Source organism: Pelodiscus sinensis, chromosome 16, assembly GCF_049634645.1.
Source record: "Pelodiscus sinensis isolate JC-2024 chromosome 16, ASM4963464v1, whole genome shotgun sequence".
Taxonomy (NCBI): Eukaryota; Metazoa; Chordata; order Testudines; family Trionychidae; genus Pelodiscus; species Pelodiscus sinensis.
In genome coordinates, this window is record NC_134726.1 from 26,214,987 (window position 1) to 26,241,936 (window position 26,950).

Sequence of the window (26,950 nt, forward strand, 5' to 3'; positions counted from 1 at the left end):
CTGAAATAACAATAATTGACAGAAATATTTTGTGGAAACAAATGTTAATGCTCCAAGTTCTAATTAAGTTCCCAGCTGTATTTTTATCATGCATGAGTATAAATTTATATCATCTTTATGAAGAGATGCTTTTAAATTAAAATCTGCTAAATCAGCAGTAATCCAGTAATAATCCATTATTATTATATACTGTCTATTTGGTATAGTCCAGGAACTCAAAGATGGGTGATAGAAGCAACCTAATAATCTTTAGCTTTTCACAGTCATGAAATACAGGTTTTTTTGTCTTATAATATAAAAGAAGAAGAAACCATTTGACTATTTGTCTTTTTTTTATGATTTCTCGTGTCTGTTCAGTGTTACTTGTTCAATGACATATATGCTTTCTTTTTTAGAACTCTTAAAGCGACTGGATGATGCTGCCCATGATGTACGACTAGCAGCTGCTCAAGCTTTAACTAACTGGTTTAAATGTTTAAGAAACGATGACAGAAAAACTGTACTTAAAAATAATATTGAATTTCTTTACCGAGAACTGTTAATTCATTTGGATGACCCTGATCAAAATATCCAACAGGCAATTTTAGGTAAGTCATGTAAGCTATAGTTCAACAAGCAATTTAAATTGAATAGTCAGTGTTTCATACAAATAGGTGGGTGGGTGTATTTTTCCTTTCTGGAAACTAAATACTCTAGCTTCTTTTCATCCCAAAGCATCTTTACACATATGGGGAGCACTAGTGACACCATTCATTCCTATCCATTACTTGTTTCTTCATTAAGCCCAGTCTGGTGGTACACCTTCATACAATGTTCTGCCATCTAGTCAGTTTATCTTCTACAGCAGGGCTACTCAACATGCAGCCCATGGGCCCCATGTGGCCCACAGCCCATTTGTTTGCAGCCTGCAATGCGGTTTGGGTTTACAAGGGGCTCAACATGCGGCCCACGAGTGGGATCCTTTGTCCACTGGGAACATGCTTCACAATGGCGATTCAATATAATGGTCTTCTGTTGTGTTTTAGTAGTTAAATTCCTGAACTGTCATTGCTCATTAAAAGTGCTGTCATATGGGTGGAAATCGGGTAAATATTGCATTTTATTAATATCAGCAGAACTGATTTAAATGAGGCCCACATGTTGTGTAGTCTTGCCTTAATCTTTGTATTCATGCCTGTCAGTGTGGAAGAAGCTATTTGCATATATATTTGCATATATATTTGCATATATATGCAACTTAAGTTGCAGCATGTGAGTATCATCATGGCCCCCAGGGCTTCCAAAGTTGAGTAGTCCTGTTCTACAGTATCAGCACCACTTTAATCTTTACAATTGTAGCCAGTCCCATACTCTACTTTTACTTTCTACTCTCCATCTAACTTCTTCATTTACTTTAAAATCATTCATCTTCTGGACAGCTCTGATTTCTACTGCCTCTAGCCTTCTGATGTCTGTTTCATTTAATGCAGCTGTATTATTAGATTAATACTGTTAGTCCACAGTTGATAAATTTTGATAAATTTTCACTTTGGTACCAACATAATGTTATTATCAGTCCTTAATTTCATCAACTTCTGTGCAACATTTGTTGCTAAAGTGCACATCCTTTTAACTACACCCTCAGAACTGTCAACGTTGATCAAACTTCCTGGGTATGTATAAGAAATATTACTTGTTCTACAGCTTCACTGAGGCTACATTTCTCCATTTTATCTATAACTATTCAGACCGGTGGAATCTCCTTTTTTCAAGATTGGTATTGCTATTGCCTTTAGCCAGTCATCTGACATTTCCTTTTATTGCTATTCCCTTTTTGGTATATTTTTCTGAATCTGGTGATAGCACTTGTCCCACTATTTTTTCTTTAGCAGCCCAGCTCTTATATTGTCTTTTTCTTCAGCTTTCCTATTTTAAAACTGCTTTCCTGTTCTTTTTGTTTCTTCTGGTGGTGATTCAGTGCTGACATTCTTTCTTCTCTGAAAGGGGGTGACAGAGGAGGGATCAAGTGAGGATTACCTGTTGTGATCCCTCCTTCTGGGGCATCTGGTATTGGCCTCTTTCAGCAGACAGGATACTGGGCTAGATGAACCTTTGGTCTGACCCAGTAGGGCCGTTCTTATGTTCTCCCTTTTAAGGTGCAATGTTCATCAATTTACAAGGAATGTTTAGTATCTAGATTAACTACAGAGTTCAGCACTTTGTCAGAATACTCCTTCCGTACTTACAGCACATCTTCAGCATTTGCTGTCAGTTAACCGATAGCTTTAGGCTCACATCATCAGCTTAATTGTTCCATACAATTTAACGTTCTTGTTTTATCATTTTCATATCTTGTTTAGATGACATTTCCTCTGATTTCTGAACTGCTTCTTTCCTGAACTTTAGATTTTCTGATCTTTGTGATTTCTTCTCCACTTTGCACAATTCCTGGATGACTTCCGTTTTCCCAACAGTCTTGCCTTGCTTACACTTTTCCTGTAATGTTTTTGTTTGATTATTAATCCCAGATTTCCCTTGTTTGATTATACCTTCCAGGAACACAACAAATTAGGGAAATGTAATGGGGTATAGCACTATTCCCCATTAAATCACTGCCTCAGATCTGTCAGAAGTTACTAGTCACTGCAATATGCTAGCTGTTGTGTGGCTTATGTGAAATGAACTGGTATTTCAGTCCATTTTCAAGTAGTTGGCTATCAACATTGCATTTACCAATATCAGCAAAGGGACCGTCCATAATTTATACAATGCATTGTGGGAGGTGCTTAATTGTGCATGTTTGTTTGTGTTACAAGGCATGAAGCTGGGTTTTGAAGATCACCAGAAATGTTCTTTGATTTATAATCAGCCACAGAGAGTACAGGGATTAAATTAGCATGAAGACTGAAATTTCTTACTTCTTAAGGTTGTTCCAGGTCAGGTTTCAGACACTTTCAAGCATGTGTAGAGAAGGACAAATCTTTTGATTACTATGAATATATGTTCTTTTTTTTATAGAAGTGTTAAAAGAAGGAAGTGTTTTATATCCAGCATTGCTGGCGAAAGAAATAGAAGCAGTTGAACATAAGCATCGAACTCCAGCCTACTGTGATCAGCTACTACAGCATATTCAGTCAACTGGGGAGTAGAATCTCTTGAGTCGGCAGCATCGTCTCTAGAGAACCGTGTTTGAACTTTACATGAACTGGAATTGCCTCATTTTCAACTCAGTAATAAAACTGGCTGGTCAATAGATAAGTGGTTCTTTTGCAGATAGAGTAGTGTCTTGTTTAAAAGTGTAATCAACACGCATTTCAACAGGACTGAGCATGCTTACAATTAGTAATACAAAACAGAATGTTTTAATTTAATTAATTCCTTATTGAAAGTATTTGAATTGGGGCAAGAATGCTCTTTGTGAATTTATCTGACAATATTTATTGTTGAGAGCGCTAACGTCCTTTTAGAAACAAAGCTCTATTTAATGAACCATCAGTCCTAAAACTGCATTGGCAAAGCTCATGTAGGCTTCAAGGCTACTGAGTACTCCCAGCTCTAGCAATTGCTCAACACCTTGCAGCATTAAGCCCTTATGGTTCTAATCTGCCATTGCTACCCAGGCACAATTTTTAAATTGCATCAAGCAATACACTTTTACACAATTTTGTGTACTGATGCTCCTGTAGTATCGTCTTAGTTTAAAGCAGAGCAACTGACCCAGCGAATACCACAGAGTGACCAGCTTTGTTACTTACAGCAGTGCTATTCAAATTAAAGGTATATCAGTCACGTAAGCATCATACCTGGCAGTGCTTGCAGAATGGAACCTGTAGTTTCCTAAAGGCCTCCATGTAACTAGAGTCACATTTTGCAATTTAAAATAAAACCATTAATGTGTGGGGAGAGGGCCAGTATTTTTGTTCCCATAGTACTTGGAAATCAACTGAATTTCTTGGTACTACGCTTCCCTCTTGCAATACATAAAATGAGCCTATACTATTCTGAGCACATATGTCTTTTAAATAAATCTTCATATTGTCACTGTATTGTACGGTCTGAATAGAGAACAAATGAGTGAGAATATATTTAGAAATATACAATAAGGAATTAAAGATTATAAATGACATTAAAAACAATACTGTTTTGTTACAAAATACATTTTGAATAGAACTTCTATTTTTGTACTCATTAATTGCATGGTATCTGTATTTTTTATTGTTTACACTGTAGTGCCTTAAAGGAACAAGAATTTTGTTTTCCAGTATTGTGTTGAATCTGATTTTAGGTAATTAGTTTGATTATATATATATATATATATATATATTAATATTAAGTGAATACAGTGTGGTTAGTGTCTTTCTGTATTTTGAGCTGTATAATTTAACACTATATTTAAAGTGCCTTTGTGAGTTATTATGGAGTGGTTTTCCATGGAGCAAAATTAACTTAAAGTGCAAAATAATGGTGGCCTTGATATCTAAAAACCTGCTTGTGGTTGACTGAAGATTTCTTAATATTCTTAGTCTCAACTTCCAATACTGCTTGGCTTATACATTGCTACATTTGCATTGTTTTGTTGGCCTGGAGGAGGAGAGGTGACTTTTTATTTTTATTATTGGGGGGGTAGGAAGGAGTAGCTAGTATGGAAATTACTAAATTAAATGAAAGTTTGTAAGAGGCTTTCCCCCTCACTAATATAGGCAGGTAAGAAGTTAACTAGCAGCTCATTAGAGCAAGAACATAGGGTAAGATCCAAAGTCGATTGAAGAGAGTGGAATCTTTTTGAATCAGGCCCACAGCAGGGAGGCATTATAAGGCTGGGGGAAAGCCCCAGAGGGGCCAGAAGTTCTCTTCTTCCTTATCCTCCCAATCTAGTGAAGAAACTGTATCAGGACACTCCAAGACTAGGAAGTAAGTGGAACTGGGAAACTGGCCATCTTGCTTCCAAAAGATTTTGTTTTCCCCCACACCCTAGTTGAAGCAAACAGCTTTTGTTAATTACAGCAGGTTTGGCTCAACCAAAAAGAGCTGTGTACCAGATTCCTTGCACTATGGGCCAAGGAAAAAAAAATGTTTATGCAAAGGTGGATGTGTCTTACATTGGCAGGGTGCCATTTTCCTTGTTTTATTTCACTTTACCTGCAGCTAAGTCCTAGGCCACTCTGTACTAGGGTTGTAAAATTTCAATTATTTGGCTAATCAAATAGTTGATGCAATTTGCATCAACTATTCAATAAGGGCGCTTCCTCCTTTGAGGTGTAGCAACAGCCCAAGGCTGTTGCTACATTTCAAAGATGGAAGTGCTGCGGGGAGCATGGGGCCAGTGGGAGACTTAAGTAGTCCCCCGCTGGCCCCTTGCTTCCCACAGTGTTTCAAAGCGGCAGTGTCTCATGGAACCCAGGGTCAGCGGGGGAGTCTCCAGCTGACCCCAGGCTCCACATAGCGCTGCTGCTTTGAAACACTTGTGCAGCCCAAGGCCAGCTGGGGACCCTAGGCTGCATGTGGCGTTTCAAAGCGGCAGCTCTGTGTGGAGCCCAGGGTCTGACCCTCAGGCTCCATATGGTGCTGATACTTTGTAGCACCTACTCTTCTCCCCCCTTGCTCCCTCTTTGTGATAGAGGCAGCAAGGACTAGTCGACTGGCCTGTCTACTATCCAATAAGCATTTGCTTATAAGATAGTCCACTAGTTCTTCACATCCCTACTTTCAGATACTTTCAGAAAAAATCCTGAACATGGTGGGGAAAAAATTGGTTGAACAAACCCCCCTCCCCTCCTGCAGGGGAAAAATGTCCCCACGGGCCTTCCGTCTGAGAAAAACAGAAAATACTGGACATTTTGCAGTCTGGTATTTTCTGTTGTTTTTTTTAACTGGACAGAAGACACAATTACTGTCAGGGTGAAAACCGCACACCTGGCAACCCTTATCCATGCAGGGAAGGGGTGCGGGAGCTTCCCTTCCCTCCTTCTCTTGCAAGGGATTCCTCCCCTCCCTCCCCCAGCCTTTCCCTCAGGTCCCTTAACTGTTAAGGAGACATTGCGGGGAGCGTAGGGCTAGCTAGGACTACAAGGCACTGCTCCTTGCTGCAGCCAGCCTATTTCAGGGAAGAAGTTCTAGGGCAGTGGTCCCCAATGCGGTGCCCGCGGGCGCCATGGCGCCCGCTGGGGCATTTACATGTGCCTGCCATGTGCTCGGGGCTGGCCCCGCCCCAGGCATGTGGCACATGTGTGGTGCCGGTCCAAGGCGCGCAGCACATGTGCAGCACCAGCCCTGGGCGGCCCTGGCCCCAGGTGCGCAGCACATGGGGTCACCGCCCCCGGGCACGCAGCGCATACGCAGCCCCGCCCCCCGGGCACCTGGCAGCTCCAAAAGTTGAGGATCACTGTTCTAGGGCTTGCCCAAATGTGGCCACCCCTTCCTCCTTAAATGCACCTGATGCAGAGAAGGGGCTGGGGGTGATTCTCTTCCTTCCCACTCCTGCAAGGTATTCCCCACAAATACACACACGGTCCCTCCAGTCCTGCATGCCTCCTTAACTGTTAACGCTCCTGTCTGCCAGAGGCTAGCCAGCCTATTCAGGGAAGATGTGGGTGGGAGGGGGAGAAGTTTACCTTGCTTCCTTCCAAAAGGTGCCCAATGCGGGGAAGGGGCTATGGAGCTTCCCTTCCCTCCCACTCTGGGAATGGATCCCTCCCTCCCTCTCCTCATCCCACACACCTGCTCACCACAAAAGGAGTTTTGCTGGCAACCTCTGCAGCCGCCTGAGCCTGGGAAGGAGCTGCAGCTTCTTTCACTGCTGCCTGGCTGAAATGCTGCAGGCCTCCAGCATGTGGAGCTTCTCCCTCTCGCCAGATCGCCTGTGGGCGCCTTTCCCACGTGCAGGAGAGGAACCCGAAGTATCTGGCCATGCTGCAGGGGAGGCTGGGGGAAATTTGTAAAGTGGCCCTGGGGGGGGGACACACCCACCCACCAGACGCAGCAGGGGAAGAATGTCCCTGCCAGCCTTTCATCCGAGAAAAACAAAATACCGGACATTTTGCATGTCCGGTATTTTCTGGGGTTTTTTACTGGACAGAAGCCACAATTACTGGACTGTCTGGGCAAAACCCGGACACCTGGCAACCCTACACATCCCTATGCTGTGAAGAGCTGTTAGCAAATGTGTATAATGTTTCAGAGTGTACTAAATGTCTGTAAATATAAACTTATTTACTGCTGAGTCCATATTGAGCTTTGCAAATACTATGCTGAGCTGGAGTTGAATGAATGCAGAAGCATGAGTTTGAGAAGCACCAGCATAGAGGTGTGTACTGGACAGAAGTCACAATTACTGTCAGGGTGAAAACTGCACACCTGGCAACCCTTATCCATGCTTCCCTTCCTTCCTTCTCTTGCAAGGGATTCCTCCCCTTTCTCCCCTCCCCCAGCCTTTCCCTCAGGTCCCTTAACATTGTGGGCAGCATAGGGCTAGCTAATACTACAAGACTCTGCCATGCTTTCCTGGCTAACTGCTGGCTTGGGAGCAGAGAGTGGGCATGGCACAGGCATGACCTGAGTGAGCTGTACTTTAGCACTCATCACCTACTGCAACATTCCCCCGGAAGCAATTGTGACAGGGTGCAGTCACAGAAGATACCAGAATGCTGACAAAGCCACTGACCTTTGCCTCTGCTCTCTGAGGCTTCTCACCGCCCTGTCCTGCTGGGCCAGATATCCTGGTCTCCCCTAGCCAAGGCACAGAGCTGAAATCACCACCCTACATTTTACAAGAAATATGCAAATGAGGTGAAGCATGGAATATCACCGCCTCATTTGCATAATTATGAGGCTCCGTTTTTGCGCCTCAGGCTTTTGTGCAAAAACTCCCTCTTGCGCAAGAGCTGTTCTTCTATGTTTTTTTCAGAAAGAACAGCTCTTGCGCAAGGGGGCGGGTTTGCACAAAAACGGAACCTAATTATGCAAATGAGGCATGGTGATATTCCATGCTTTGCCTCATTTGCATATTTCTTGCTCCAAATGGGCGCAGTATAGACACAGCCTTCAGGTCTGAGGAAAATGTAGTTTTGATCCCAGCTTCCAAGGAAACCACTCCCCAAATGGGATCAGAACCCTAAATGAATTACTTAGGTAGTTAACAAGGAAAGGAAGATATACACACTGATTGCTCCCCCAGGTAACAATTAATTACCCTGGTCTTGGCAATAAATAAAAGTGATTTTATTAAGTACAAGCAGTTGGACTTAAAGTAATTGCAAGTGAAAACAGGCAGAGGAAAGTAGATTACAAATTTAAAGTAACAAAAAAAAAAGCATAGCTAGTTCTAACACTTATTACGAACTTACCAGCTAAGCCTCCAAAACACAGAAGTTCCTTTTTCCCCTGGAGTCTTTGGTTCATTCTCTTGGGAGTGACATGCCAGCCAAAGACAAAGAACTGAAAAACTTTGTATCTTAAATAGCCTTACTTTTAGGCAGTAAATCTCTCTACATTCCACCCATCCATGGAAAATTACCTGGTCAGACCCCTACCAGTTGGGGTGGTCACTTGATTTCCTAAAACCAACCACTGTTTAGAGACTGAAAGGACAAAAGAGGCTGTTTACAGGTGATCACTCAGGCATTGGGAAACACCCTTGATGGCTTTCATTTGCACATTTAGAACTATAAAACATTCCATACCCCATATTTTTAACTTTACATACAAGAATGATACATACACGAAAATAAGATATACAGACCCAGCAGACTGAGACATTAAAATAGATAGGTTACATGAGGTATTTCGTCCAAAGCATCTTCAAGTTATGCATATTTGTATCTATAAGTCAGTTTCATACAGCATGGAGAGGACCATCACAGCCATCTCAAATTGTCATAATAAACCATCTTGTTAGTCTTTAAAGTGCTACAAAGTCCTGTATTTTGTTTCAGCTACACCAGACTAACACGGCTACATCTCTATCATAATTTACAGCAGCCTTGAGGTTTTTCTGTTTTCTGTTGGAAACCAAAATGTCCTCATAAAACAACGAAGTACAGAACTGTATAGCTGAGAATCTGGACCATTCAGACAGCTGTCTGAGGTTTCTTTAGCACAGGTTTTGTAGCTGATTATGGCAGAAAAAATATTAATTGCATTGAAAAATAAAAATGACAGTGTAATTTTCACCAATTTTGTTGACTGGTAAGAGCAAAATTCTTAGACGCGACAATTTGCTTTCACAATCTACCACCACCAGGGTCCTTTGGTTCAGCTATTAAGAATTAAATGTATTTTGAAGGTAGATTTTCTGGTAGACTGGTACCAGTTTTTCTACCATTTTAAACCAGCAAAATCAGGTTATAAACACAAAATCAAGAGCTATTATCAAAGAAACATCTGATCAAAATAACAGAGATACAGACAAAAAAGTTAGCTCTTATTCCTAACTTTCACATTCTTTTGGGTGAAAGTACACATTGAGGGTGTGTCTAGACTACAGAGTTTTGTCGACAAAAGTGGACTTTTGTCGACAAAACTATACCTGCGTCTACACTACCGCTGAGTTCTGTCGACATAACGTTATGTCGACAGAACTCAGCAGTTTTGTCGATGCTGGTAAACCTCATTTTACGAGGCATAATGCCTTTTGTCGACAGAGTTTCTGTCGACAGAAGGTGTTATTGCATGTAAACTGTCCTTTGCGTCTACACTACCATGTCGACAAAGCAGATTGCTTTGTCGACAGAACTGAATGTAGTGTAGACGCTCTTTGTTGACAAAAGTTTTGTCGACAGTATCTGTCGACAAAACTTCTGTCGACAAAAGCCTGTAGTCTAGACGTACCCTGAGTAGGTAAGATGTTCAAACATATCATGACCTGCATGTACAAAAAAATTTGCATATGAAAGTAGGGTAGGCCCTTCTGGCTTAAAAAAGAAAACCCTAAGAAAAGAGACTGGTGAATCCACAAGCTGTTTCCCTTCCCTGTTTCTTCCCATAGAAAGTATGGTATCTTGGTCATTCCTCTGGCGTGATTATTCTAATCCAAAACCATATGAACTGAAATCCTCCCTCTTGCTTTCAAAACTAAACCATTAAGCTATCTGTTCTATATAGATTATTACACCATGCTCATCACTATAGTATCTGAGCTGCTCTTGGAGGACAACAAAGTGATTTGGCATGATTTTTCCTGATGCTGACACCAAATTATTGTTCTTCTGGGAATATTTTTGCCCAGAAAAGTGCAGTACTCTGTACTGTGAGCATACACTGTGTTACATAAAACTAAAATGTGTCAAATAAATTCCTGCCCTGAAAAGCTTACGATAAAGAATACGCTTAATACAAACAGAGCCATGAGTGGTGAGACTTTGTGGAACAGGAGGGTTATCAGACGTTATTTGAAGATGGAAAGGGAGGTGTGATGTACGTGGGATGACATATTTAACATAGCTGTGAAGTAGTTATACAACCATCCTACTAAAGCTTATGTCACTTGTGTACCATACCGGAACTTCAAAACCCAAAGAAATGTGTCAAAGAACTATCAAACATTAGGCTCCTGCAGCATACACCACGTTCTATTCCCTAGACATCAACCCAGCACCCAGATTCTAATCATAAAGTTTTCTTAAAAACCTGCCAGATAACCCAACCAAATTGCAACTCTTGTGCCAAAGATGCAACTTCTTTGCCTCTACAATGGCAAAGTTCAGAATTCTGTATCTCTATCAGAGGCAGCAACCATGTAGATAGTCCACATGTATGTATTAGAATGTGTCGGTTTCTCTGTGTATCTATTTGTCTGTTTGTTCAAGAACTCCTAAGCTGAGCTGAAAGAGCTAGGACCACCAAATTTGGAATGCAGCTTCCTCTTACCTTAATTTAAACCAAGGTCAGGGTTTGGTTGTACCTGGAAAATGGGAAATGATGGGAATGGGACTGTTTTCAATAACATGGAAAGGGAGGGGACAGAGGGTGGAGCGACACGAAAAAGAGGGGCACTAACAAGAGGGACGAGAGACTGAGTGTGGCCACTGGGGCAGCTGCAACACAAAGAGAGTGGGCAGCAGGGCTGGGGCTCTGCATGTTACCTGCCCCCTGTTCCACACTCTACCCCTGCCCCCACCCCTGTGGAGACCTGCTGGAGAAGGGGGCAGTCCCCAGAGCTTGGCTCCTCCCTAACAGCCTGCAGCCCAGGGATCCGCTGGAGGCCCAGGACACCCCCAGAGCCTCACCAACCCCCAAGACAGCCTGCAGGTCACAGGGGCCACTGGAGGGAGGCAGCCCCCGGAGTCAGCCCCCCAACAGGCTTCAAGGGGGGCAGCTGGAGTGGGGGTAGCACCCAGAACCTGGACCTTCCCCCAGACAGACTGCAAGCTGGGCGGGGGGAGGGCTGGAGGAAGGGCCAGCTTGCAGCGTGCCACCCCCTCCCCCCAACAGATTGCAGGACAGGGTGGCCACTACCCTAAGAAAGGTGCCCCAAAGCAGCTGCAGGCCAGGGCGGCAGTCACAGGCTGGGGGCTGTCCCCCTCCCCCATGGGCTTCAGGCTGGGAGTAGGGGACCAGCTGGAGGCTGAGGCCAGCCCACAGAGCCCCAACTCCATCTGACAAGCATGCAGATCCAGATCCCCCCCTCCTGGGAGGAGCCACCCTTTGGGGAGTGCAGCCCTGGCCCCTCAGGAGGAACCGCTGGCTGCGGAGCACTGCCATGGCCTCCTGGGATGATGCCACTCTCACCAACACGGGCGGCCTCAGTAAGTTGCTCCCCCAGCCTCCTGTCCTGCGCCCCCTACCCTGAATCCTGCACCTCCCACCTGCCTTGACTTCTACACCCTCACCTCCTTCCTCCTGCCCTGAGGCCACCACCCTGTGCCTTGAGCCCCCTATAAACTTCCCAACCCTGTACCCCACACCTCTCCTTATCCCCAAACCCTCACTCCAGCCTTCATTTTCCAAATATACAATCATTGAAATAAAGCATGTACATCTTTCATTTCTTTTCCCCAAAAAAGCCCTCAAAAATTACTTCAGTTAAAGACCCAAGCAACGTCGGGTACATCTGCTAGTGTAGATACATTGAGCAGATACTTTTACCACTATATTGGTCAAACAAAGGGTTTTTCGAGACCTGGCTTCATGTGAGATGCCGGGTTATGGAAAGAGAGAGAGGGTATGTCTACACTACCCTCCTAATTCGAACTAGCAGGGTAATGTAGGCATACCGCACTTGCAAATGAAGCCCGGGATTTGAATTTCCCGGGCTTCATTTGCATGAAGCCGGCCGGCGCCATTTTTAAATGCCGGCAGTTCGAACCCCGTGCCGCGCGGCTACACGCGGCACGGAGTAGCTAGTTTGGATTAGGCTTCCAATCCGAACTAGCTGTACTCCTCGTGGAATGAGGAGTACAGCTAGTTCGGATTAGGATGCCTAATCCAAACTAGCTACTCCGTGCCACGTGTAGCCACGCGGCACGGGGTTCGAACTGCCGGCATTTAAAAATGGCGCCGGCCGGCTTCATGCAAATGAAGCCCAGGAAATTCAAATCCCGGGCTTCATTTGCAAGTGCGGTATGCCTACATTACTCTCCTAGTTCGAATTAGGAGGGTAGTGTAGACATAACCAGATGGCCCATCTTTGGTAATAGTGAAAAATAGTTAAAAGTTTCTCCAGGACATCCAAAACAGCCACTTTGGAAGCTCATGTATCAGCATCATACTGCCTCCATGGTAGGTCTGAGTACGCTGGGAAAGGTTATTGGCCAAGATGGGTAGGAATGGTGTCCCTAGACTCTGTTTCTCTCCAAGTGGGTGACAGGGGAAGGATTGCACAAGGATTGCCTGTTGTGATCCCTTCCTCTGGGGCATCTGATATTGGCCACTGTTGGCAGACAGGATACTGGGCTATATGGACCTTTTGTCTGACCTAGTATGGCCGTTCTTATGTTCTTTATGTTTCAAAAGGTCAAAAGTGTTTCTTCAGCAAGGCTTCCAAAGGCGGGCCATTGTGCAAGCTAACAGACCTAAGTCCCCGGCTCCTCTATCTGGTTTCTGGGCTCAGTCCTTCTGAGCCATGGTGGCTTCATGGGCTGACCATGCCTATATTCCTTAAACGGAAAATTTTAAAGCAATAATTAGGTCCTTCCAGAATACACTGACAAAATTTCACAAACGGAACATCCTCACATCTTCCAGAATGTCCTTTATATGGTGAGTGTGCCAAGTGATGGCCCCTCAGTGAGGAGAAATGCACAAGGAAATGAGCACCTCACGCTATGTCTACACTACAGGGCTTTATTGGGAAAAAGTATTCAAATTGCGCTCTTTTCTGAAATTTGGCCTGTCTACACTGGGTCAAATTTCAGAAAAAAAAAACTTTCAGAAGAGCCCTTCTTCCTCGTGGAAGGAGGAAGACAGGACTTCCGAAAGATCACATCTGCACTTCTGCAAAAAAAAAAAAAGTGGAAGAGCAGGTGCGTTCCCTGGATGCGGAGGAGTTTTTCCGGGATACCTCTGGGTATCCCCGAAAAACCTCATAGTCTAGACATAGCCTCAGAGAGAAAGGATGCTACTGTTTTTATCTATCTGGGTATGTCTACACTACAGCGTTATTTCAAAATAACTTATTTCGAAATAACGTGTCTACACACAAAATGCATTTCGAAACAGCATTTTGCTATTTTGAAATAACTCGTCCACACTGAGTGGACACTGAATCGCATTTAAGGTCGGCCAGAACCAGGTCCAGCAGGGCATCAGGTCAGGAGTTACTTTGTGTGACTGCTGCCTGAGGCTATCTGAGGCTTGTACTTAAAGGGACCCCCACCCCACCCCCAGACAGCAAGTTCTAAGGTTTCCCTGCTTGTTTGCCTACCTCGATGAGGGACAGAAAAGCATTTTGTCTCTGCGTGCTCTGGTTGCCCTCACTCAGGACACCTCAGCACTCAGCAACATGGAGCAAGAGCTGCCCCTGGGCACTCTGGTGCTTCTCTTGGATACGTTGCTGAGAGCCTGGCTGCACTTTCTGCAGGCTGCCATCCAGGAGGTCCATCGGGGGGCTGTCAGTATCTAGGAGGCCCTGCGGGAGAGCTTCCACCCTGAGGAGCACTAATTGCCTCGCTGGTCTGCTCCACTGGGGGCTTGTGCCTCATTCCTCCCTCACATCCTTCCACTTACCCCTCCGTAACCCCCCTTCCTGATGTCAAATAAAATACATGTATTTTATGAACACAAACTCTCTTTATTTAACAAAACTGCGGGGGGGGGGGATGAAACTCTGGTGAGACTGGAGAAAGGAGGCAGGAAAGGGGAGAAGAGAGGGTGGGAGAGGGGAGGGGGAAACCTGGGAGGAGGGAGCTGGAAGGGGGAAGAAGAGAGAGGGGAAGCTCAGGGCTCAGGGCTGGGGGGTCTTGCCGGACCACCTTGATTTTCATGCAAACCTGCTCCTGGGTTCGCATGTGGCCTTTGGTGGCCAGGCTGGCAGCTATCCTGACATAGATGGCAGCATTCCTCTGTCTAGTGTGGAGATCATGGACATTGGGGGCATCCCCCCCAAACCTGAATAAGGTCCATGATCTCCACCCTGGACCAGGAAGGCTCCCACCTTCTCCAGGCCCTGGCAGGCTCCTGGGAGCTGGCAGACTGCTCCTGGGGAGAGGTAGAGGGCTGGCTGCCAGTGGCTTGCTGGCTCATGTTTTGGGGCCACTGGGTCAGGGGCAGTGACTGCTGGCTCTGGGCTGGCAGGCTTGGAGCTGGCACAGGCACTGTGGCCAGTGTCAACCCCTTTAAGGGCTCCAGGAAGGGGGGAGGGAGAGAAGAGTGTTCTTGGTTGAGGCCAGAGTGGCCACCAGGGCATCCTGGAAAGTTTGGAGGGCCCCTATTTTGAAATAAGTGTCTACACAGCACTTATTTCGAAATAGGTATTTCGAATTTGGCGTTATTCCTCGTGGAATAATGTTTACCAAATTCGAAATAAGCGCTCCACTATTTCAAATTTATTTTGAAATAGTGGTTTGGCTCTGTAGAAGCTAGTAAAGTTATTTCGAAATAATGGCTGTTATTTCAAAATAACTTTGCTGTGTAGACAGACCCTCTCAGTGTTTCCAAAGGTGCCCATAAACAGATTCTGCTATTAAAATCCCACCCTGGAGAATCTGTAGATTTGTAGGGAAATGAGAAAATGTGTCCTCCTTGCTGTAAAAGTAATACATTAGAAAATCCAGGTCCATAGAATCAGATTTTATTATGTTGGTTGGGATGCAATTTAAAAGAAATTGTTTCTGTTTGGCTCGTGTAGCTGTTCTATCTGCTCAGATTTATCAGGATGTTTTGGATATTTCTTATGGCAATATTTAGCATGTAACTTTCAATCTAGACTAATTTTTCCTGGCTGTGGACATTATCTCCAGTTGGCAGACTCTTCTGGAGGGGATGGATAACCGTGCACTGGTTCTGCCTTCTTCTGTAGTGGTGGCGACAGGACCTGTCTTGGAGAATCTTTGGACCTGGATTCATGAAGAAAGAAAATGTTTGGTAAGTGGCATGGATTTTTCTCATTGGATGAGATGTCTTCTAAATGTTTGCCTGCTATCTAACATAGAATTAGAAACTGAGGCAGTAAGTGAGTGACAGTAAAGCACCCCAGATGGTTGTTGTTGAGGCTTCAGTAGCACAGCTCCTGTTGGTGCTGGGAGACAGGATATACCATAAGGCTACGTCTACACTGGCATGATTTTCCGGAAATGCTTTTAACGGAAAAGTTTTCCGTTAAAAGCATTTTTGGAAAAGAGCATCTAGATTGGCAAGACTCTTTTCCACAAAAGCACTTTTTGTGGAAAAGCATCTGTGGCCAATCTAGACGCGCTTTTCCGCAAAAAAGCCCCGATCGCCATTTTTGCGATCGAGGCTTTTTTGCAGAAAAGAAATCTCTGCTGTCTACACTGGCCCTTTTGCGCAAAAGTCTTTCAGAAAAAGACTTTTGCCCGAACGGGAGCAGCATAGTTTTTCCGCAAAAGCACTGACAATCTTACATGAGATCGTCAGTGCTTTTGTGGAAATTCAAGCGGCCAGTGTAGACAGCTGGCAAGTTTTTCCAGAAAAGCAGATGATTTTGCGGAAAAACTAGCCAGTCTAGACACAGCCCAGGTATATTACGATGTGGCCAATCTAGACACAGCCTAACTGTACAAGTACTGGAGCTTCAGGAGATAGCCGAGTTAGTCTGTTACAGAAAAAAAACAACAAATGGTCTGGTAGCACTTTATAGACTAACAAAACAAGTACTGAGATGCCAAATGGCTGCTTTGAAGTTTTGCCACGCTTCCTCCCCACCCATTCCTTTGACAATATGATCCTAGCGGCAGTTTCCATTGATTCTGATTTCATGTTGAACACTTACATATTTTAATGGCTTATTGTGGTACAATGCAGAGTTTCTGAAACTGTTTGTTTGTATTTCTGGTTTTGTCTGCCTTATTCGCTGACACCTTGCCTATTAGCTATTTAGTTATATCCACAGATGTGTGTTGATTTCTCTTGATTATTTTTGGGTGTTTTTTATCAGAAATTTCTCTATAATATGTAGCAAAGTTCACTTTCAGAAAGGAGATTTGGGGTATGATCCAATTCCCATGGAAGTCAGAGGAAATACTCCCATTGGCTTCATGGAGAGTTGGATCAGTTCCCCAAAGAGCGAATGGTGGTCTTATTTAATATAGTCATTAATTAAAAACTTATTGGAACATCTGAACCTGAATGCCAGTCTTATTGGTTGACTTGCAGGCCTTATATCACAGATAAACCCCATTTAACTGCAAACAAAACAAATTCAAGCATTGTCCAGGATAAAAGTGAAATCCAAACTCCACTGAAGTCTAGCCCCCACTGAAGTCAATGGAAGTTTTGCCACTGACTCCAGTGGACCCAGGATTTCATCCATAGAATCTTTTCTTTCTGCGGGGTCTGCAAAGCATAGAAGTGAGTAACTGCTAGCCTCTCCAAAGCCTCAGAGCTTGACCTTTTAGACACATACAGGGCCATATAGCTTTTCACCATTTTAATTATATGGTGAAAAAAGACAGAGGTGAAGCATAAAGCATGCCCATTGTAATGTATATTTTTTATTACGGAGCAGAAGGATCAACAAAACTTAGATAGTTAACAAGCTTGTGTTCACTTACTAAGATCAATTCCCCGGGGAAGCTCAGCAAAAGCAGTAATTGAGTTGAAGCAGAAGAGAGCTCTCAGGAGCACGGCTGCTCTGCCAGCCTTCATCATCGGTAATCAGCTTTTCTTGTTAACATCTGAAATCCCCTTTAAGTCAGGACTATGGCAGAGTCTAAGAGTAAAGTAGTACTCAAGGGATATGCAGTCCCATTGTATTGAACCTGATTCCAGGGACTGAAGCGGCATTACCTTTGGCTGATGGTGGCACAGAGAAAGGGACCCTGTCAATTTAATCATGTGGTGTAAAGAAACAAAGTTCTTTGCCTGTATCACCAGCTTTGTTTATTCTCATTGATTATTTTGTGGATTCCTCGATCAGTTTCACTTTAATTTACATTTGATTTCACTTTGCTCATTGCTGCATTGTTTCAGCTGCCAGAAACTTCAGAGAAATGTTTATTTGGTTTAAAACTGTTTCTAAATGGACTATCTAGACAAGCTTCTTTTGATCTAAGTGTCTCTTTCTGATCTTAGAATCCAAGAATCTTTAAATATGTGATCCAAATTGATTCTGCAACATCTCTAAAACCTGAGGGCTGTATTCACACAATGGATGGGCAAAGGCAAAGTTGGTGCAGCATCACTTTTCTTCTCCATCCCTTGTGCCCCGACCGTGGGGCTGGCCAGTGGCTAAAAGGGACCCCAACACAAGTTAGAGCAGCTGTGAATGCTGCTAGCACAATTCCTAGGCAAAGGCCCATTTTCCCAGCATTTCCAGGGCACAGCACAGTCCAAGCCCATTCCAGACAAATGTAAACTTGTGTTCATTGAAGCCCCACCCTTTCCCATTTTGCACACACATTTTGGGAACCCATTTGAGCTTGGGGCCCGAGTACAAAAGAAGTGGGTTGTGCCCACAAAAGCTCATAATAGCATCTACATTTTTGTCAGTCTCTAAGGTGCTGCAAGACTGTTGGTTGGTTTTTTAAGTTTTTCCAGTTACAGACTAACATGGCTACCCCTCTAAAACGTTTGTCCCCCCCCTCTCATCAGCTCTGGCCAAAGCCATCAGGCTGGGAAGGTGGGATGAGTGTAATAAACCTACCAGAGAATTCCAGGAGGTTAGGCTGTCTAATACCCTTAAATGGAGCTTCCATCTATCCTTCCCCACTGAGGCTTTGTCTAGACTGCAGGCTCCTTTCAGAAGAACCTTTTTCCGGAAGAGATCTTCTGAAAAAATGTATTCTGAAAGGGAGCATCCACACACAAAAGAGCATTGAAAAAGTGATCTGCTTTTTCGAAAGATAGCGTCCATTCAGTGTGGATGCTATCTTGCATTTAGACTGTGATTACTATGGACCACTAGGGCACCTGTGCTTTTTCCTCTTCTTTCGAAAGAACTCCCTCTTCCCCCTCCACACACAGGCTCTTTCAGAAAAAGGCTTCTTCCTCGTAGAATGAGGATTATCAACACTGGAAAAAACCCGTCTGTTCTTTCCATTTAGTTTTGGAAGAACATGATTGCAGTGCGGATGTAACTCAGGTTGTCAGAAAAATGGCTGTTTTTCTGACAAAACTCTGTAGTGTAGACATACCCTAAGAGAAAGAAGCAGATGCCAAATAGTTGCAGAAGGAGAGTGAGAAGACAGTCGAAAGAGTGAGGAGGTGGAGATGACTTTCTGAAAGATACCTCAGTAGACAGCAGATGGGAGCTATTAATATCCTGCTCCTTCTTTTATTAAATTAGGTGTTAACTTCAGAGCCTTAGTGGGATCATGCCAATATTACATACAGCAATGTTTTAAAAATAAAATACATGCCTATAGTCAAGGCACTTTTCAAAGAAACAACGAAGGGCCAAATTCATTGCTGGGTGTACCTGCAATGATTTATACCAGGAATGAATATGGCCTCTCCTCGTGTCTTTATTAGAGTTGTTAAATGCAGATTAATTAACTAATCAAATAGTTGATGGGATTTCTATCGACTATTCAATTTGTTTATAAGGGCGCCTCCGCCCTGAACTGTAGCAAGAGCCCTGCTGGCACCTGAGCCTTTGAAAAGTACAAGAGCCCCCGCTGGGCTGGCCCCATGCTCCCTGAAGGGTTTTGCTTTTAAAATGTATAAGAACTGCACCAGGATCGCAGCAGAAACAGCATGAGCAGAGACTGCTTCAGTCCCCTCGCGCACCGTTTCCCACTGTGCCTCTTCGTCCCCTGCCCCTCACACAGATGGTGCTGAGTTTTAGGTCAGCTCCTCCCAACACCGGCTCCTGCTCCCCCTTCCACCCTTGTTGCCCCTGATAGAGGGAGCAAGGGGAGGAATCAACTAGTCACATCACTAGTCGACTATTTGAAAACTTTATGCCTGATAGTTGACTAGTCGCTTACATCCCTAGTCTTTATATTCATAAACTACTTCACTGTTTCTCCGGGATGATTTGTTGTCCATGTCTTGTCCAAACATGCTGCATCTAGAAATTGCTTAGGATGGAAGAAAGCAAATTCTCCCTGCTTTTTTTTTCCTTCTTCACATTTCTATATTTATCTCCTAGTGAGTCTCCCCTCCACAAGCTGAGCCATTTTCCCTTGAGTACATAGGTAAATAATAAGGTTGGCCTAATTATACCCTGCTCCAGAAATACAAGTTACATACATTCTATTTTTTTTCTGAGCAGTTATTTCCATTTGGATGGCTTTGAAAGAATTTTGGTCTCTCACAGCCAGGGGTTATGTGCACCCAGAGATGCCTGTTTTGATTTTAAATAAACATTTGAAAAGAATAAAGATTGTAAAGCTCTGACTCAAACACAGATTTCATCTTTAATATATGAAAAGGTATTAACAAAATATTCAAATTATCAGACTCATTTCAAACTGTGGGCTCTGTCTTGAAAACATGTAAATAATTCTATTGGCTTCAGTGGGATTATTTACATGCTTAAAATCACATGTATGTTGGCAGAATTAGACCCCACTGGGGCACAGCACTGAATTTTGAAGCAGTGTTGAGCCTTAAATCCCAGTGAATAGTTTGATGTGCTGTGCAATGATTAGTAGCACTTAAGGGAGAGGGCAAATGAGAGAGAAAGCAAGAGGGTACGTCTACACTACAGCGCTAGTTCGAACTAACTTAGTTCGAATTAGTTAATTCGAACTAAGCTAGTTCGAACTAACGCATCTAGAACTAAAAACTAGTTCGAACTAGCGTTTTGCTAGTTCGAACTAGTAAGTCCACATTGAGTGGACTCTGAACAGGGCTTAATGATGGCCGGAAGCAGTGCCGGCAGGGCATAAAAGGAGGACTTAGAGCATGGAGATACTGTCTCAGGCTAGCCGAGGGCTGCGCTTAAAGGGTCCCGACCCCCACCCCGGACACACAGTTCTAAGGGGTGCCCCGCTTGCAAAGAAGTTCTGGCTTGGAGTGCCCTGAGTGCCCACACTGGGCACATCACACCACTCGGCCATCAGCCCGGCTGCACTTGCCGCAGGCTGCCATCTGGGGAGAGGGAGTAATTGGGGGGCTGCAGGAGAGCTTCCACCCCCAGAAGCCCGCAGAGCCAGCCCAGTCCTCCCCATCGGGGGCTCGTACCCCATTCCTCCCTCACCTCCTTCCACTTGCCCTTCCCTAGCCCCCCTTCTTATTGATGTACAAAATAAAGATAACGTTTCTTCCAACATTGACTCTGTCTTTATTGAAAAAAACTGGGGGAGACTGGGAAAAGGAGGTGGGAGAGGGGAAGAGAAAGGCTGGGAGAGGGGAGGGCAACTAACATGATCAGGGGTTGGGAACAGGTCCCATATGAAGAGAGGCTACAGAGACTGGGACTGTTCAGCTTAGAAAAGAGGAGACGGAGGGGGGACAGGATAGAGGTCTCTAAAAGCAGGGGTTGGATGGAGAGGGTGCATTCAGAAAAGTTCTTCCTGAGTTCCCATAAAGAAGGACTAGAGGACACCAAAGGAAAGGAATGGGTAGCAGGCTTCAAACTAGTAAGAGAAAGTTGTTCTTGACAAAGCAAATAGTTAACCTGTGGAACTCCTTGCTGCAGGAGGCTGTGAAGGCTACAACTAGAACAGAGTTTAAAGGGAAGTGAGATCAAGTCATGGAGGTTGGGTCCATGGAGTCCTATTAGCCAGAGGGTAGGAGTGGTGTCCCTGCCCAAAGTTTGTGGAAGGCTGGAGAGGGATGGCACGAGACAAATGGCTTGGTCATTGTCTTCGGTCCATCCCCTCCAGGGTCCCTAGGGTTGGCCGCTGTGGGCAGACAGGCTACTGGGCTAGATGGACCTTTGGTCTGACCCAGGACGGCCATTGTAAGCTCAGGGCTCAGGGTCGGGGGTCTCAGTGGACCCCCTTGATTTTCATGCACACCTGGTCCTGGGTGGCCAGGCTGGCAGCTCTCCTGCCCTAGACGGCCACTTTCCTGTGCCTAGTGCGGAGATCGTGGACGAGGTCCACGATGTCCGCACTAGCCCAGGAAGGTGCCCGCCTCTTGCGGTCCAGGGCAAGCTCCCGGGAGCCGCCAGCCTGGTCCCGGCAAGAGGGGGTGGGCTGGGGGGCATCGGGTGGGTGGCTCTGTGCCGTGCCAGGTGCAGGGTCTGCTAGCTGGGTGCTGGCAGGCTTGCACCTGGCACGGGCACCGTAGCCAGCCCGTGCCCCTTTAAGGGGTCCGGGGCCGGGAGGGGGGCATAGAGTTTCCCTGGTGTTGGCCAGAGTGGCCACCAGGGAAACCTGGGGAGGGCTAGCCTCCCACTAGTTCGAACTAAAGGGCTACACAGCCCTTAGTTCGAACTAGCTAGTTCGAACTAGGCGTTAGTCCTCGTAAAATGAGGTTTACCTAGTTCGAACTAAGCGCTCCGCTAGTTCGATTCAAATTCGAACTAGCGGAGCGCTAGTGTAGCGCATAGGAAAGTTAGTTCGAACTAACGTCCGTTAGTTCGAACTAACTTTCTAGTGTAGACATACCCTGAGAGATTAATGTAACAGGAAGAAGGTGGTATAGACCTAGGTAGAAGAGATAGTGAATTTAAGATGGAGATAACAGGGGAAGAGAAAAATAATAATACCTTGCTCTAGCTGTTCATCTGTCTTTAAAGGCATGTCTACATTAAGAAATTATTCTGAAATCATTAAAATTGACATAACTCCCGATTTAACAACATCGAAATAGCATGTCCCCACTATGGGAAAACATCACAATTAGTTAGGATTAGGGATGTTAAATTGCAAGTAATTGACTCATCGAATAGTCTAAGCATTTTGCAGACTAGTCAATAGGGCATCTCTACCTTTGGAGTATAGCAACAACCCTAGGGCTGTTGCTACACTTTAAAGGCGAAAGTGCCATGTGGAGCCTGGGGACTCCCTGCTGACCCCAAGCTCCAAGCGGTGCTGCTGCTTTGAAATGCCAGGAGAAGCCTAACGCCAGGCTCCTGTTGCAGCATTTCAAAGTGGCAGCGCTGAGTCGAGCCCAAGGTCTGGCCCTATTTCACGTGGAACTACCACTTTGAAGTACCTCATTCTACCCCTCCCTTGCTGCCTCTTTCTGATAGAGGCAGCATAGGGCTGGGAGTATCTAATCAACAAGCTGTCCAGCCACTCCCAGGGTGGGTGGGTCTCAAGCCCACAACCCTGCCTTCCCCTGGCAAATGCCCTAGCCCCTAGGCTGCTCAAGAACTCACCTTACCTCTAGACGGTCCCTTATCCTGCTTTCCGAATGCAGGAGCGAGATCCATCCCCGGGGCAGCCCCTGTTGGCTGCCCAGCTGCTTCCTGAATGGGATCAAGCCATTCAGCTTGTTGACATCTGATAAACATCTTCTTATCGGATAGTCAACTAGTCCTTCACATCCCTAGTTAGGATTAGTCCAAAATATTCAAATATCAGCGTCCATACTGATTGGAACCTGCCTCGGATTTAGAGCCCCCAGAAGTACTCTGGGGAGGGCACCTGGAGGGTGGATCTGTCCTGTGGCTGCTTGGTCAGGCAAGCTGCAACGTGTGCTTTCAGGGGCTCCGCTCTACAGCTGTCTCTCACAGGCCACTCCTCCACTGTCTCCCGCCTCACAGGACACAAAAGGGACACAGTGTTCTCTGGTTGTCCTTGCAGATGCCACAGCATTCAAAACAAGGAGCTAGAGCTGCTGCAAAGCTGTGCCAGGCTCACGGGCCTTGTGCTGCACCACATGGCGCAGTACGTCCAGACTGCCCGTTTGCTGCTCCAGCAGGACAAGGAGCAGGACCTGCAGGATGAACCCCAGTGTGGACCGCAGGCCCTGCTTCCCCAGGTCGTGGTGCTCCTGCTGCTGCACATGCCTCTCAGTCCCCTGGACACTGTGGAACGCCACTTCTGGCAGCAGGAGACAAGCTTGGAGTGGTAGGACCGCATCGCCATACAGGGATGGGACAAACAGCAGTGGCTGCAGAACTTCCACCTGCAGAAGGCCACCTTCCCGGAGCTCTGCAAGTGGCTCACCCCTGCCCTCAGGCAACAGGACACCCGCATGATACCCGCCATCCCCATGCAGAAATGTGTGGCCATTGCCTTCTGGAAGCTCGCCATGCCAGTCAACTACCACGCTGTCGGGAACCAGTTCAGTCAGGGCCATGCTCCTGTAGGTGGCTAAGGCCATCAACCAGGTGCTGCTACAGAGGGTCGCCACTCTAGGCAACATGGACAGCGTTGCAGGCAGCTTTGCTGCCATGAGCTTCCCCAACTGCAGGGGGGGATCATAGGCAACACTCACATCCCCATCCTGGCCCCCCGACCACAAGGCCTCGGACTACATCAACAGAATGGGTACTTCTTCATGGTGCTTCAGGCCCTCATGGACCACAAGGGACACTTCACCAATATCAACATTGGGTGGTCAGGAAAGGTGCACAACTCCCACATCTTCTGGAACTCCTGCCTGTCCTGAACGATTCACGCTTGCACTCTTTTCCCCCATCGCACCATCAGAGTCAGAGAGGTGGGCATGCCTATCATCATCCTGGGCAACGCAGCCTACCCCTTGCTCATGAAGTCCTACGCGGACAGCCTGGACCCCACCAAAGAGCACTTCAACACAAGGCTAACCATGGTGGTGGAATGTGTGTTCAGCCATTTCAAGGGGAGTCTCCTCACCTGTCTGGACCTCACCAAGTGCAATATCCCCTTCCTGGTGGTGGCAAGCTGTGTGCTCCACAACCTGTGTGAGAGCACGGGGGAGACTTTTCTGCCAGCGTGGAGGGCTGAGGCTGAGCGGCTGGCCAGAGAATTTGAGAGCAAGACACCAGCACCATCAGGAGAGCACATCATGGGGCTGTGCTCATCACGGAAGCCTTGAGGAAGAGTTTTGTGCAAGACCAGTTGTGAGACTCTTCCTCTCTGCCTCTCCACAAGGGGCACCTGCATTCCCTCTGTGTGCCTTTCCTCCTCCACCCTCCCTTCCCCTGCCCTCTCTTCCCACCTTCCTCCTTCCCCTGCAGAGCAAATAATACAGACATGTTTATTGAAAATACAGGAGTGTTTATTGGGAGGACACAGAACAGGGAAGGGGCTGGTTAAAGAGCCTGGAATGGGAGAGGGATAGCATCATGGAAGAGGGTGGCAGAGGAGGCTCAGGGCTGGGGCTGGCGTCCACTCCAACTGATCAGGAGGCTTTGGCTGCCCAAGAGGTCCCATCACCCTGTGTTTTGGGGTCCCAGCAGCCCCTGGGGGGGCTAGAACAGGAAGCCCTGGTGAGGGGTAGGGATAAGGGAGGAGCATATGGGGTCATGCTTGCATACTAGCTGAGCCTAGCCGGCCTTCCTTTGTTCCCGGTTAGCCCAGCACTCCCCACGGTCGGTCAAGCACTCCTTCCGATCAACTCAGTGCTTCTCGTGGTTGGCAGCCCACTCCTGATGCTCTTCCTCAAGCCCCCAGATGAGGGACTGCAGGGAGCCATCTGCTCCCCCATTACGTCTTCCCAGGTGTGCTTCCTCCTGCGGATCCCATGGAATCATGCAGATAGTGTGGAAGGTGGGGGACACGCCATGCTCACAGCTGGCCCAGCTATGAAGAAAAGTGACAAGGGCAGTCATGCCAGGAGACACTGTGCATGAAGCTTAGCCCTAATCTCTAAGTCGACACCAACGGTCTCGGTTCAGACAATGGTGATGTGCTTCAAGCAAGGCCATATTTTGCCTAGACAGCAGACACTTTCCAGCAGGAACATAGATGTCCCAGATGTCCCCGGGAGCTTTGCTACACCCATGGCCTGGGGACAAGCAGAGATGGGAAGGTGCCAGCCAGGCCAGGAGTCTGCAGGTGGCAGTGGTGGACAGAGCAGTTCAGCTTCCTTCTGTCTCCCACATATGCTGCATCCAGCACTGGCGATGTCCTGCAGAGAGAGAACTTCTATCCCTGCTACTGGGGGAAGTGTGTGTGAGCGGCAGACACTGCTTGCCAGAGAGAGCGCTACTGGGTTCCCCTTCTCTTCCTCTCCCCAGCGAGTTCCTATGCACGGACTCAGTCTCCGTATTACCATGCTTGACCAGGAGCAGATGCTCCCTGAGTGTGGGCATGACTCTGTGCCATCTGTGGCACTGCTGTGTGGTTCCATGGCCCCAGACTCCATAGTGGTGGCTTGTCATGGGAAGGGGTCCCACCACGGAGGCCACTGCTCTCCAGGAACATTGTTCCTGGGTGATAGCATCATGGAGCTGAGTGCTCTGGACTGGTGCTCCATGTGCACCCACATGAATAAGCTGTTGTGCAACCCCCCCAAGCCAACTAGGTGAGAGTAGGTAACCCAAAGTTACAGTTCTTCTGGCAGCCTTAATTCTGCTCCTTTGTATAATAACCCTTCCCCAAAATACCAACACTCAGTGTGAAACATGCCATCTAGCCCAGTATGTGTAGTGTGGGACTAGATAGCATATTTCTTGCTTAATGTTGGTGCCCTAGGGAGGGGCTAGAATGTTGTGCATTGGTACCCTAGAGAAGCCAGGGTGTCCCACTGTAGATATCAGGCTGTGTGCTGGTACTCTAAGGGAAGTGTTACGCTGAACCTGGTGCCCTGGTGGGAAAGGGAAAGTGAGTCACATTAGGGCTGAATGGGGGAGGGGTTGTTGCCTAGAGCTGTCATGCTGCATTCTGGTGCCAAGAGTGTGTGTGTGGGTGTGTGTGGGTGTGTATGTGGGTGGGTGGCGAGGGTTGTCACACCATGCTCTGGTGCCAGGAGTAGGAGGTATGACAATGTGACTGATGGTGCGATGTCGCACAGTGCTCTGATGCCAGGGGTGAGTACATGTCACATTGTAACAGGAGCTGTCACACAGTGATCTGGTGCCATGGAGAGGGGGATGTCATGTAATGTTCTGATGCCAGGGAGGGGAAATCACACTACAACAGAAGTGGGGGTGGGTGTACACCATGCTCTGGTACTGGGATTGAAAGTGGGAGGATGGGGATGTTACACTGTGCTCTGATGCTGAGTTAGAGGGTGACATACTGAGTGATGGGGACGAGGCACCCAACATCAGGACTGAGAGGGTGTGACACGATGGAGGGTGTCACACAAAGCTCTGGTGCTGTGGCAGGAGTGCACTCTGACTGAAGGGAGGGTGTCACACTACGCTCTGGTGCTGTGATAGGGGTGTGTCTCACTGTGGCTGATGGGGGAGGTGTCACACCACGCTCTGGTGTTGTGATGAGGTGTGTCTCACTGTGACTTGGGGGGGTCACACCACGCTCCGGTGCTGTGATGGGGTGTGTCTCACTGTGGCTGATGGGGGAGGTGTCACACCACGCTCTGGTGTTGTGATGAGGTGTGTCTCACTGTGACTGGGGGGGGTCACACC

The 26,950-nt window shown here is 46.5% G+C and overlaps 1 protein-coding gene across 1 annotated transcript in view; it reads left to right on the forward strand.

Moving 5' to 3' along the window:
* The window catches only part of DNAAF5 (dynein axonemal assembly factor 5), a 64,886-nt gene extending 60,507 nt beyond the window's left edge, over positions 1-4,379 (forward strand). Inside the window, exons 12-13 of the mRNA XM_075899536.1 lie at positions 396-587; positions 2,998-4,379. Coding sequence (XP_075755651.1) covers positions 396-587; positions 2,998-3,128 — 323 coding nt within the window. The 3' untranslated portion in view covers positions 3,129-4,379. The remainder of the gene's footprint in view (positions 1-395; positions 588-2,997) is intronic.
* Positions 4,380-26,950: the final 22,571 nt, after the last annotated feature.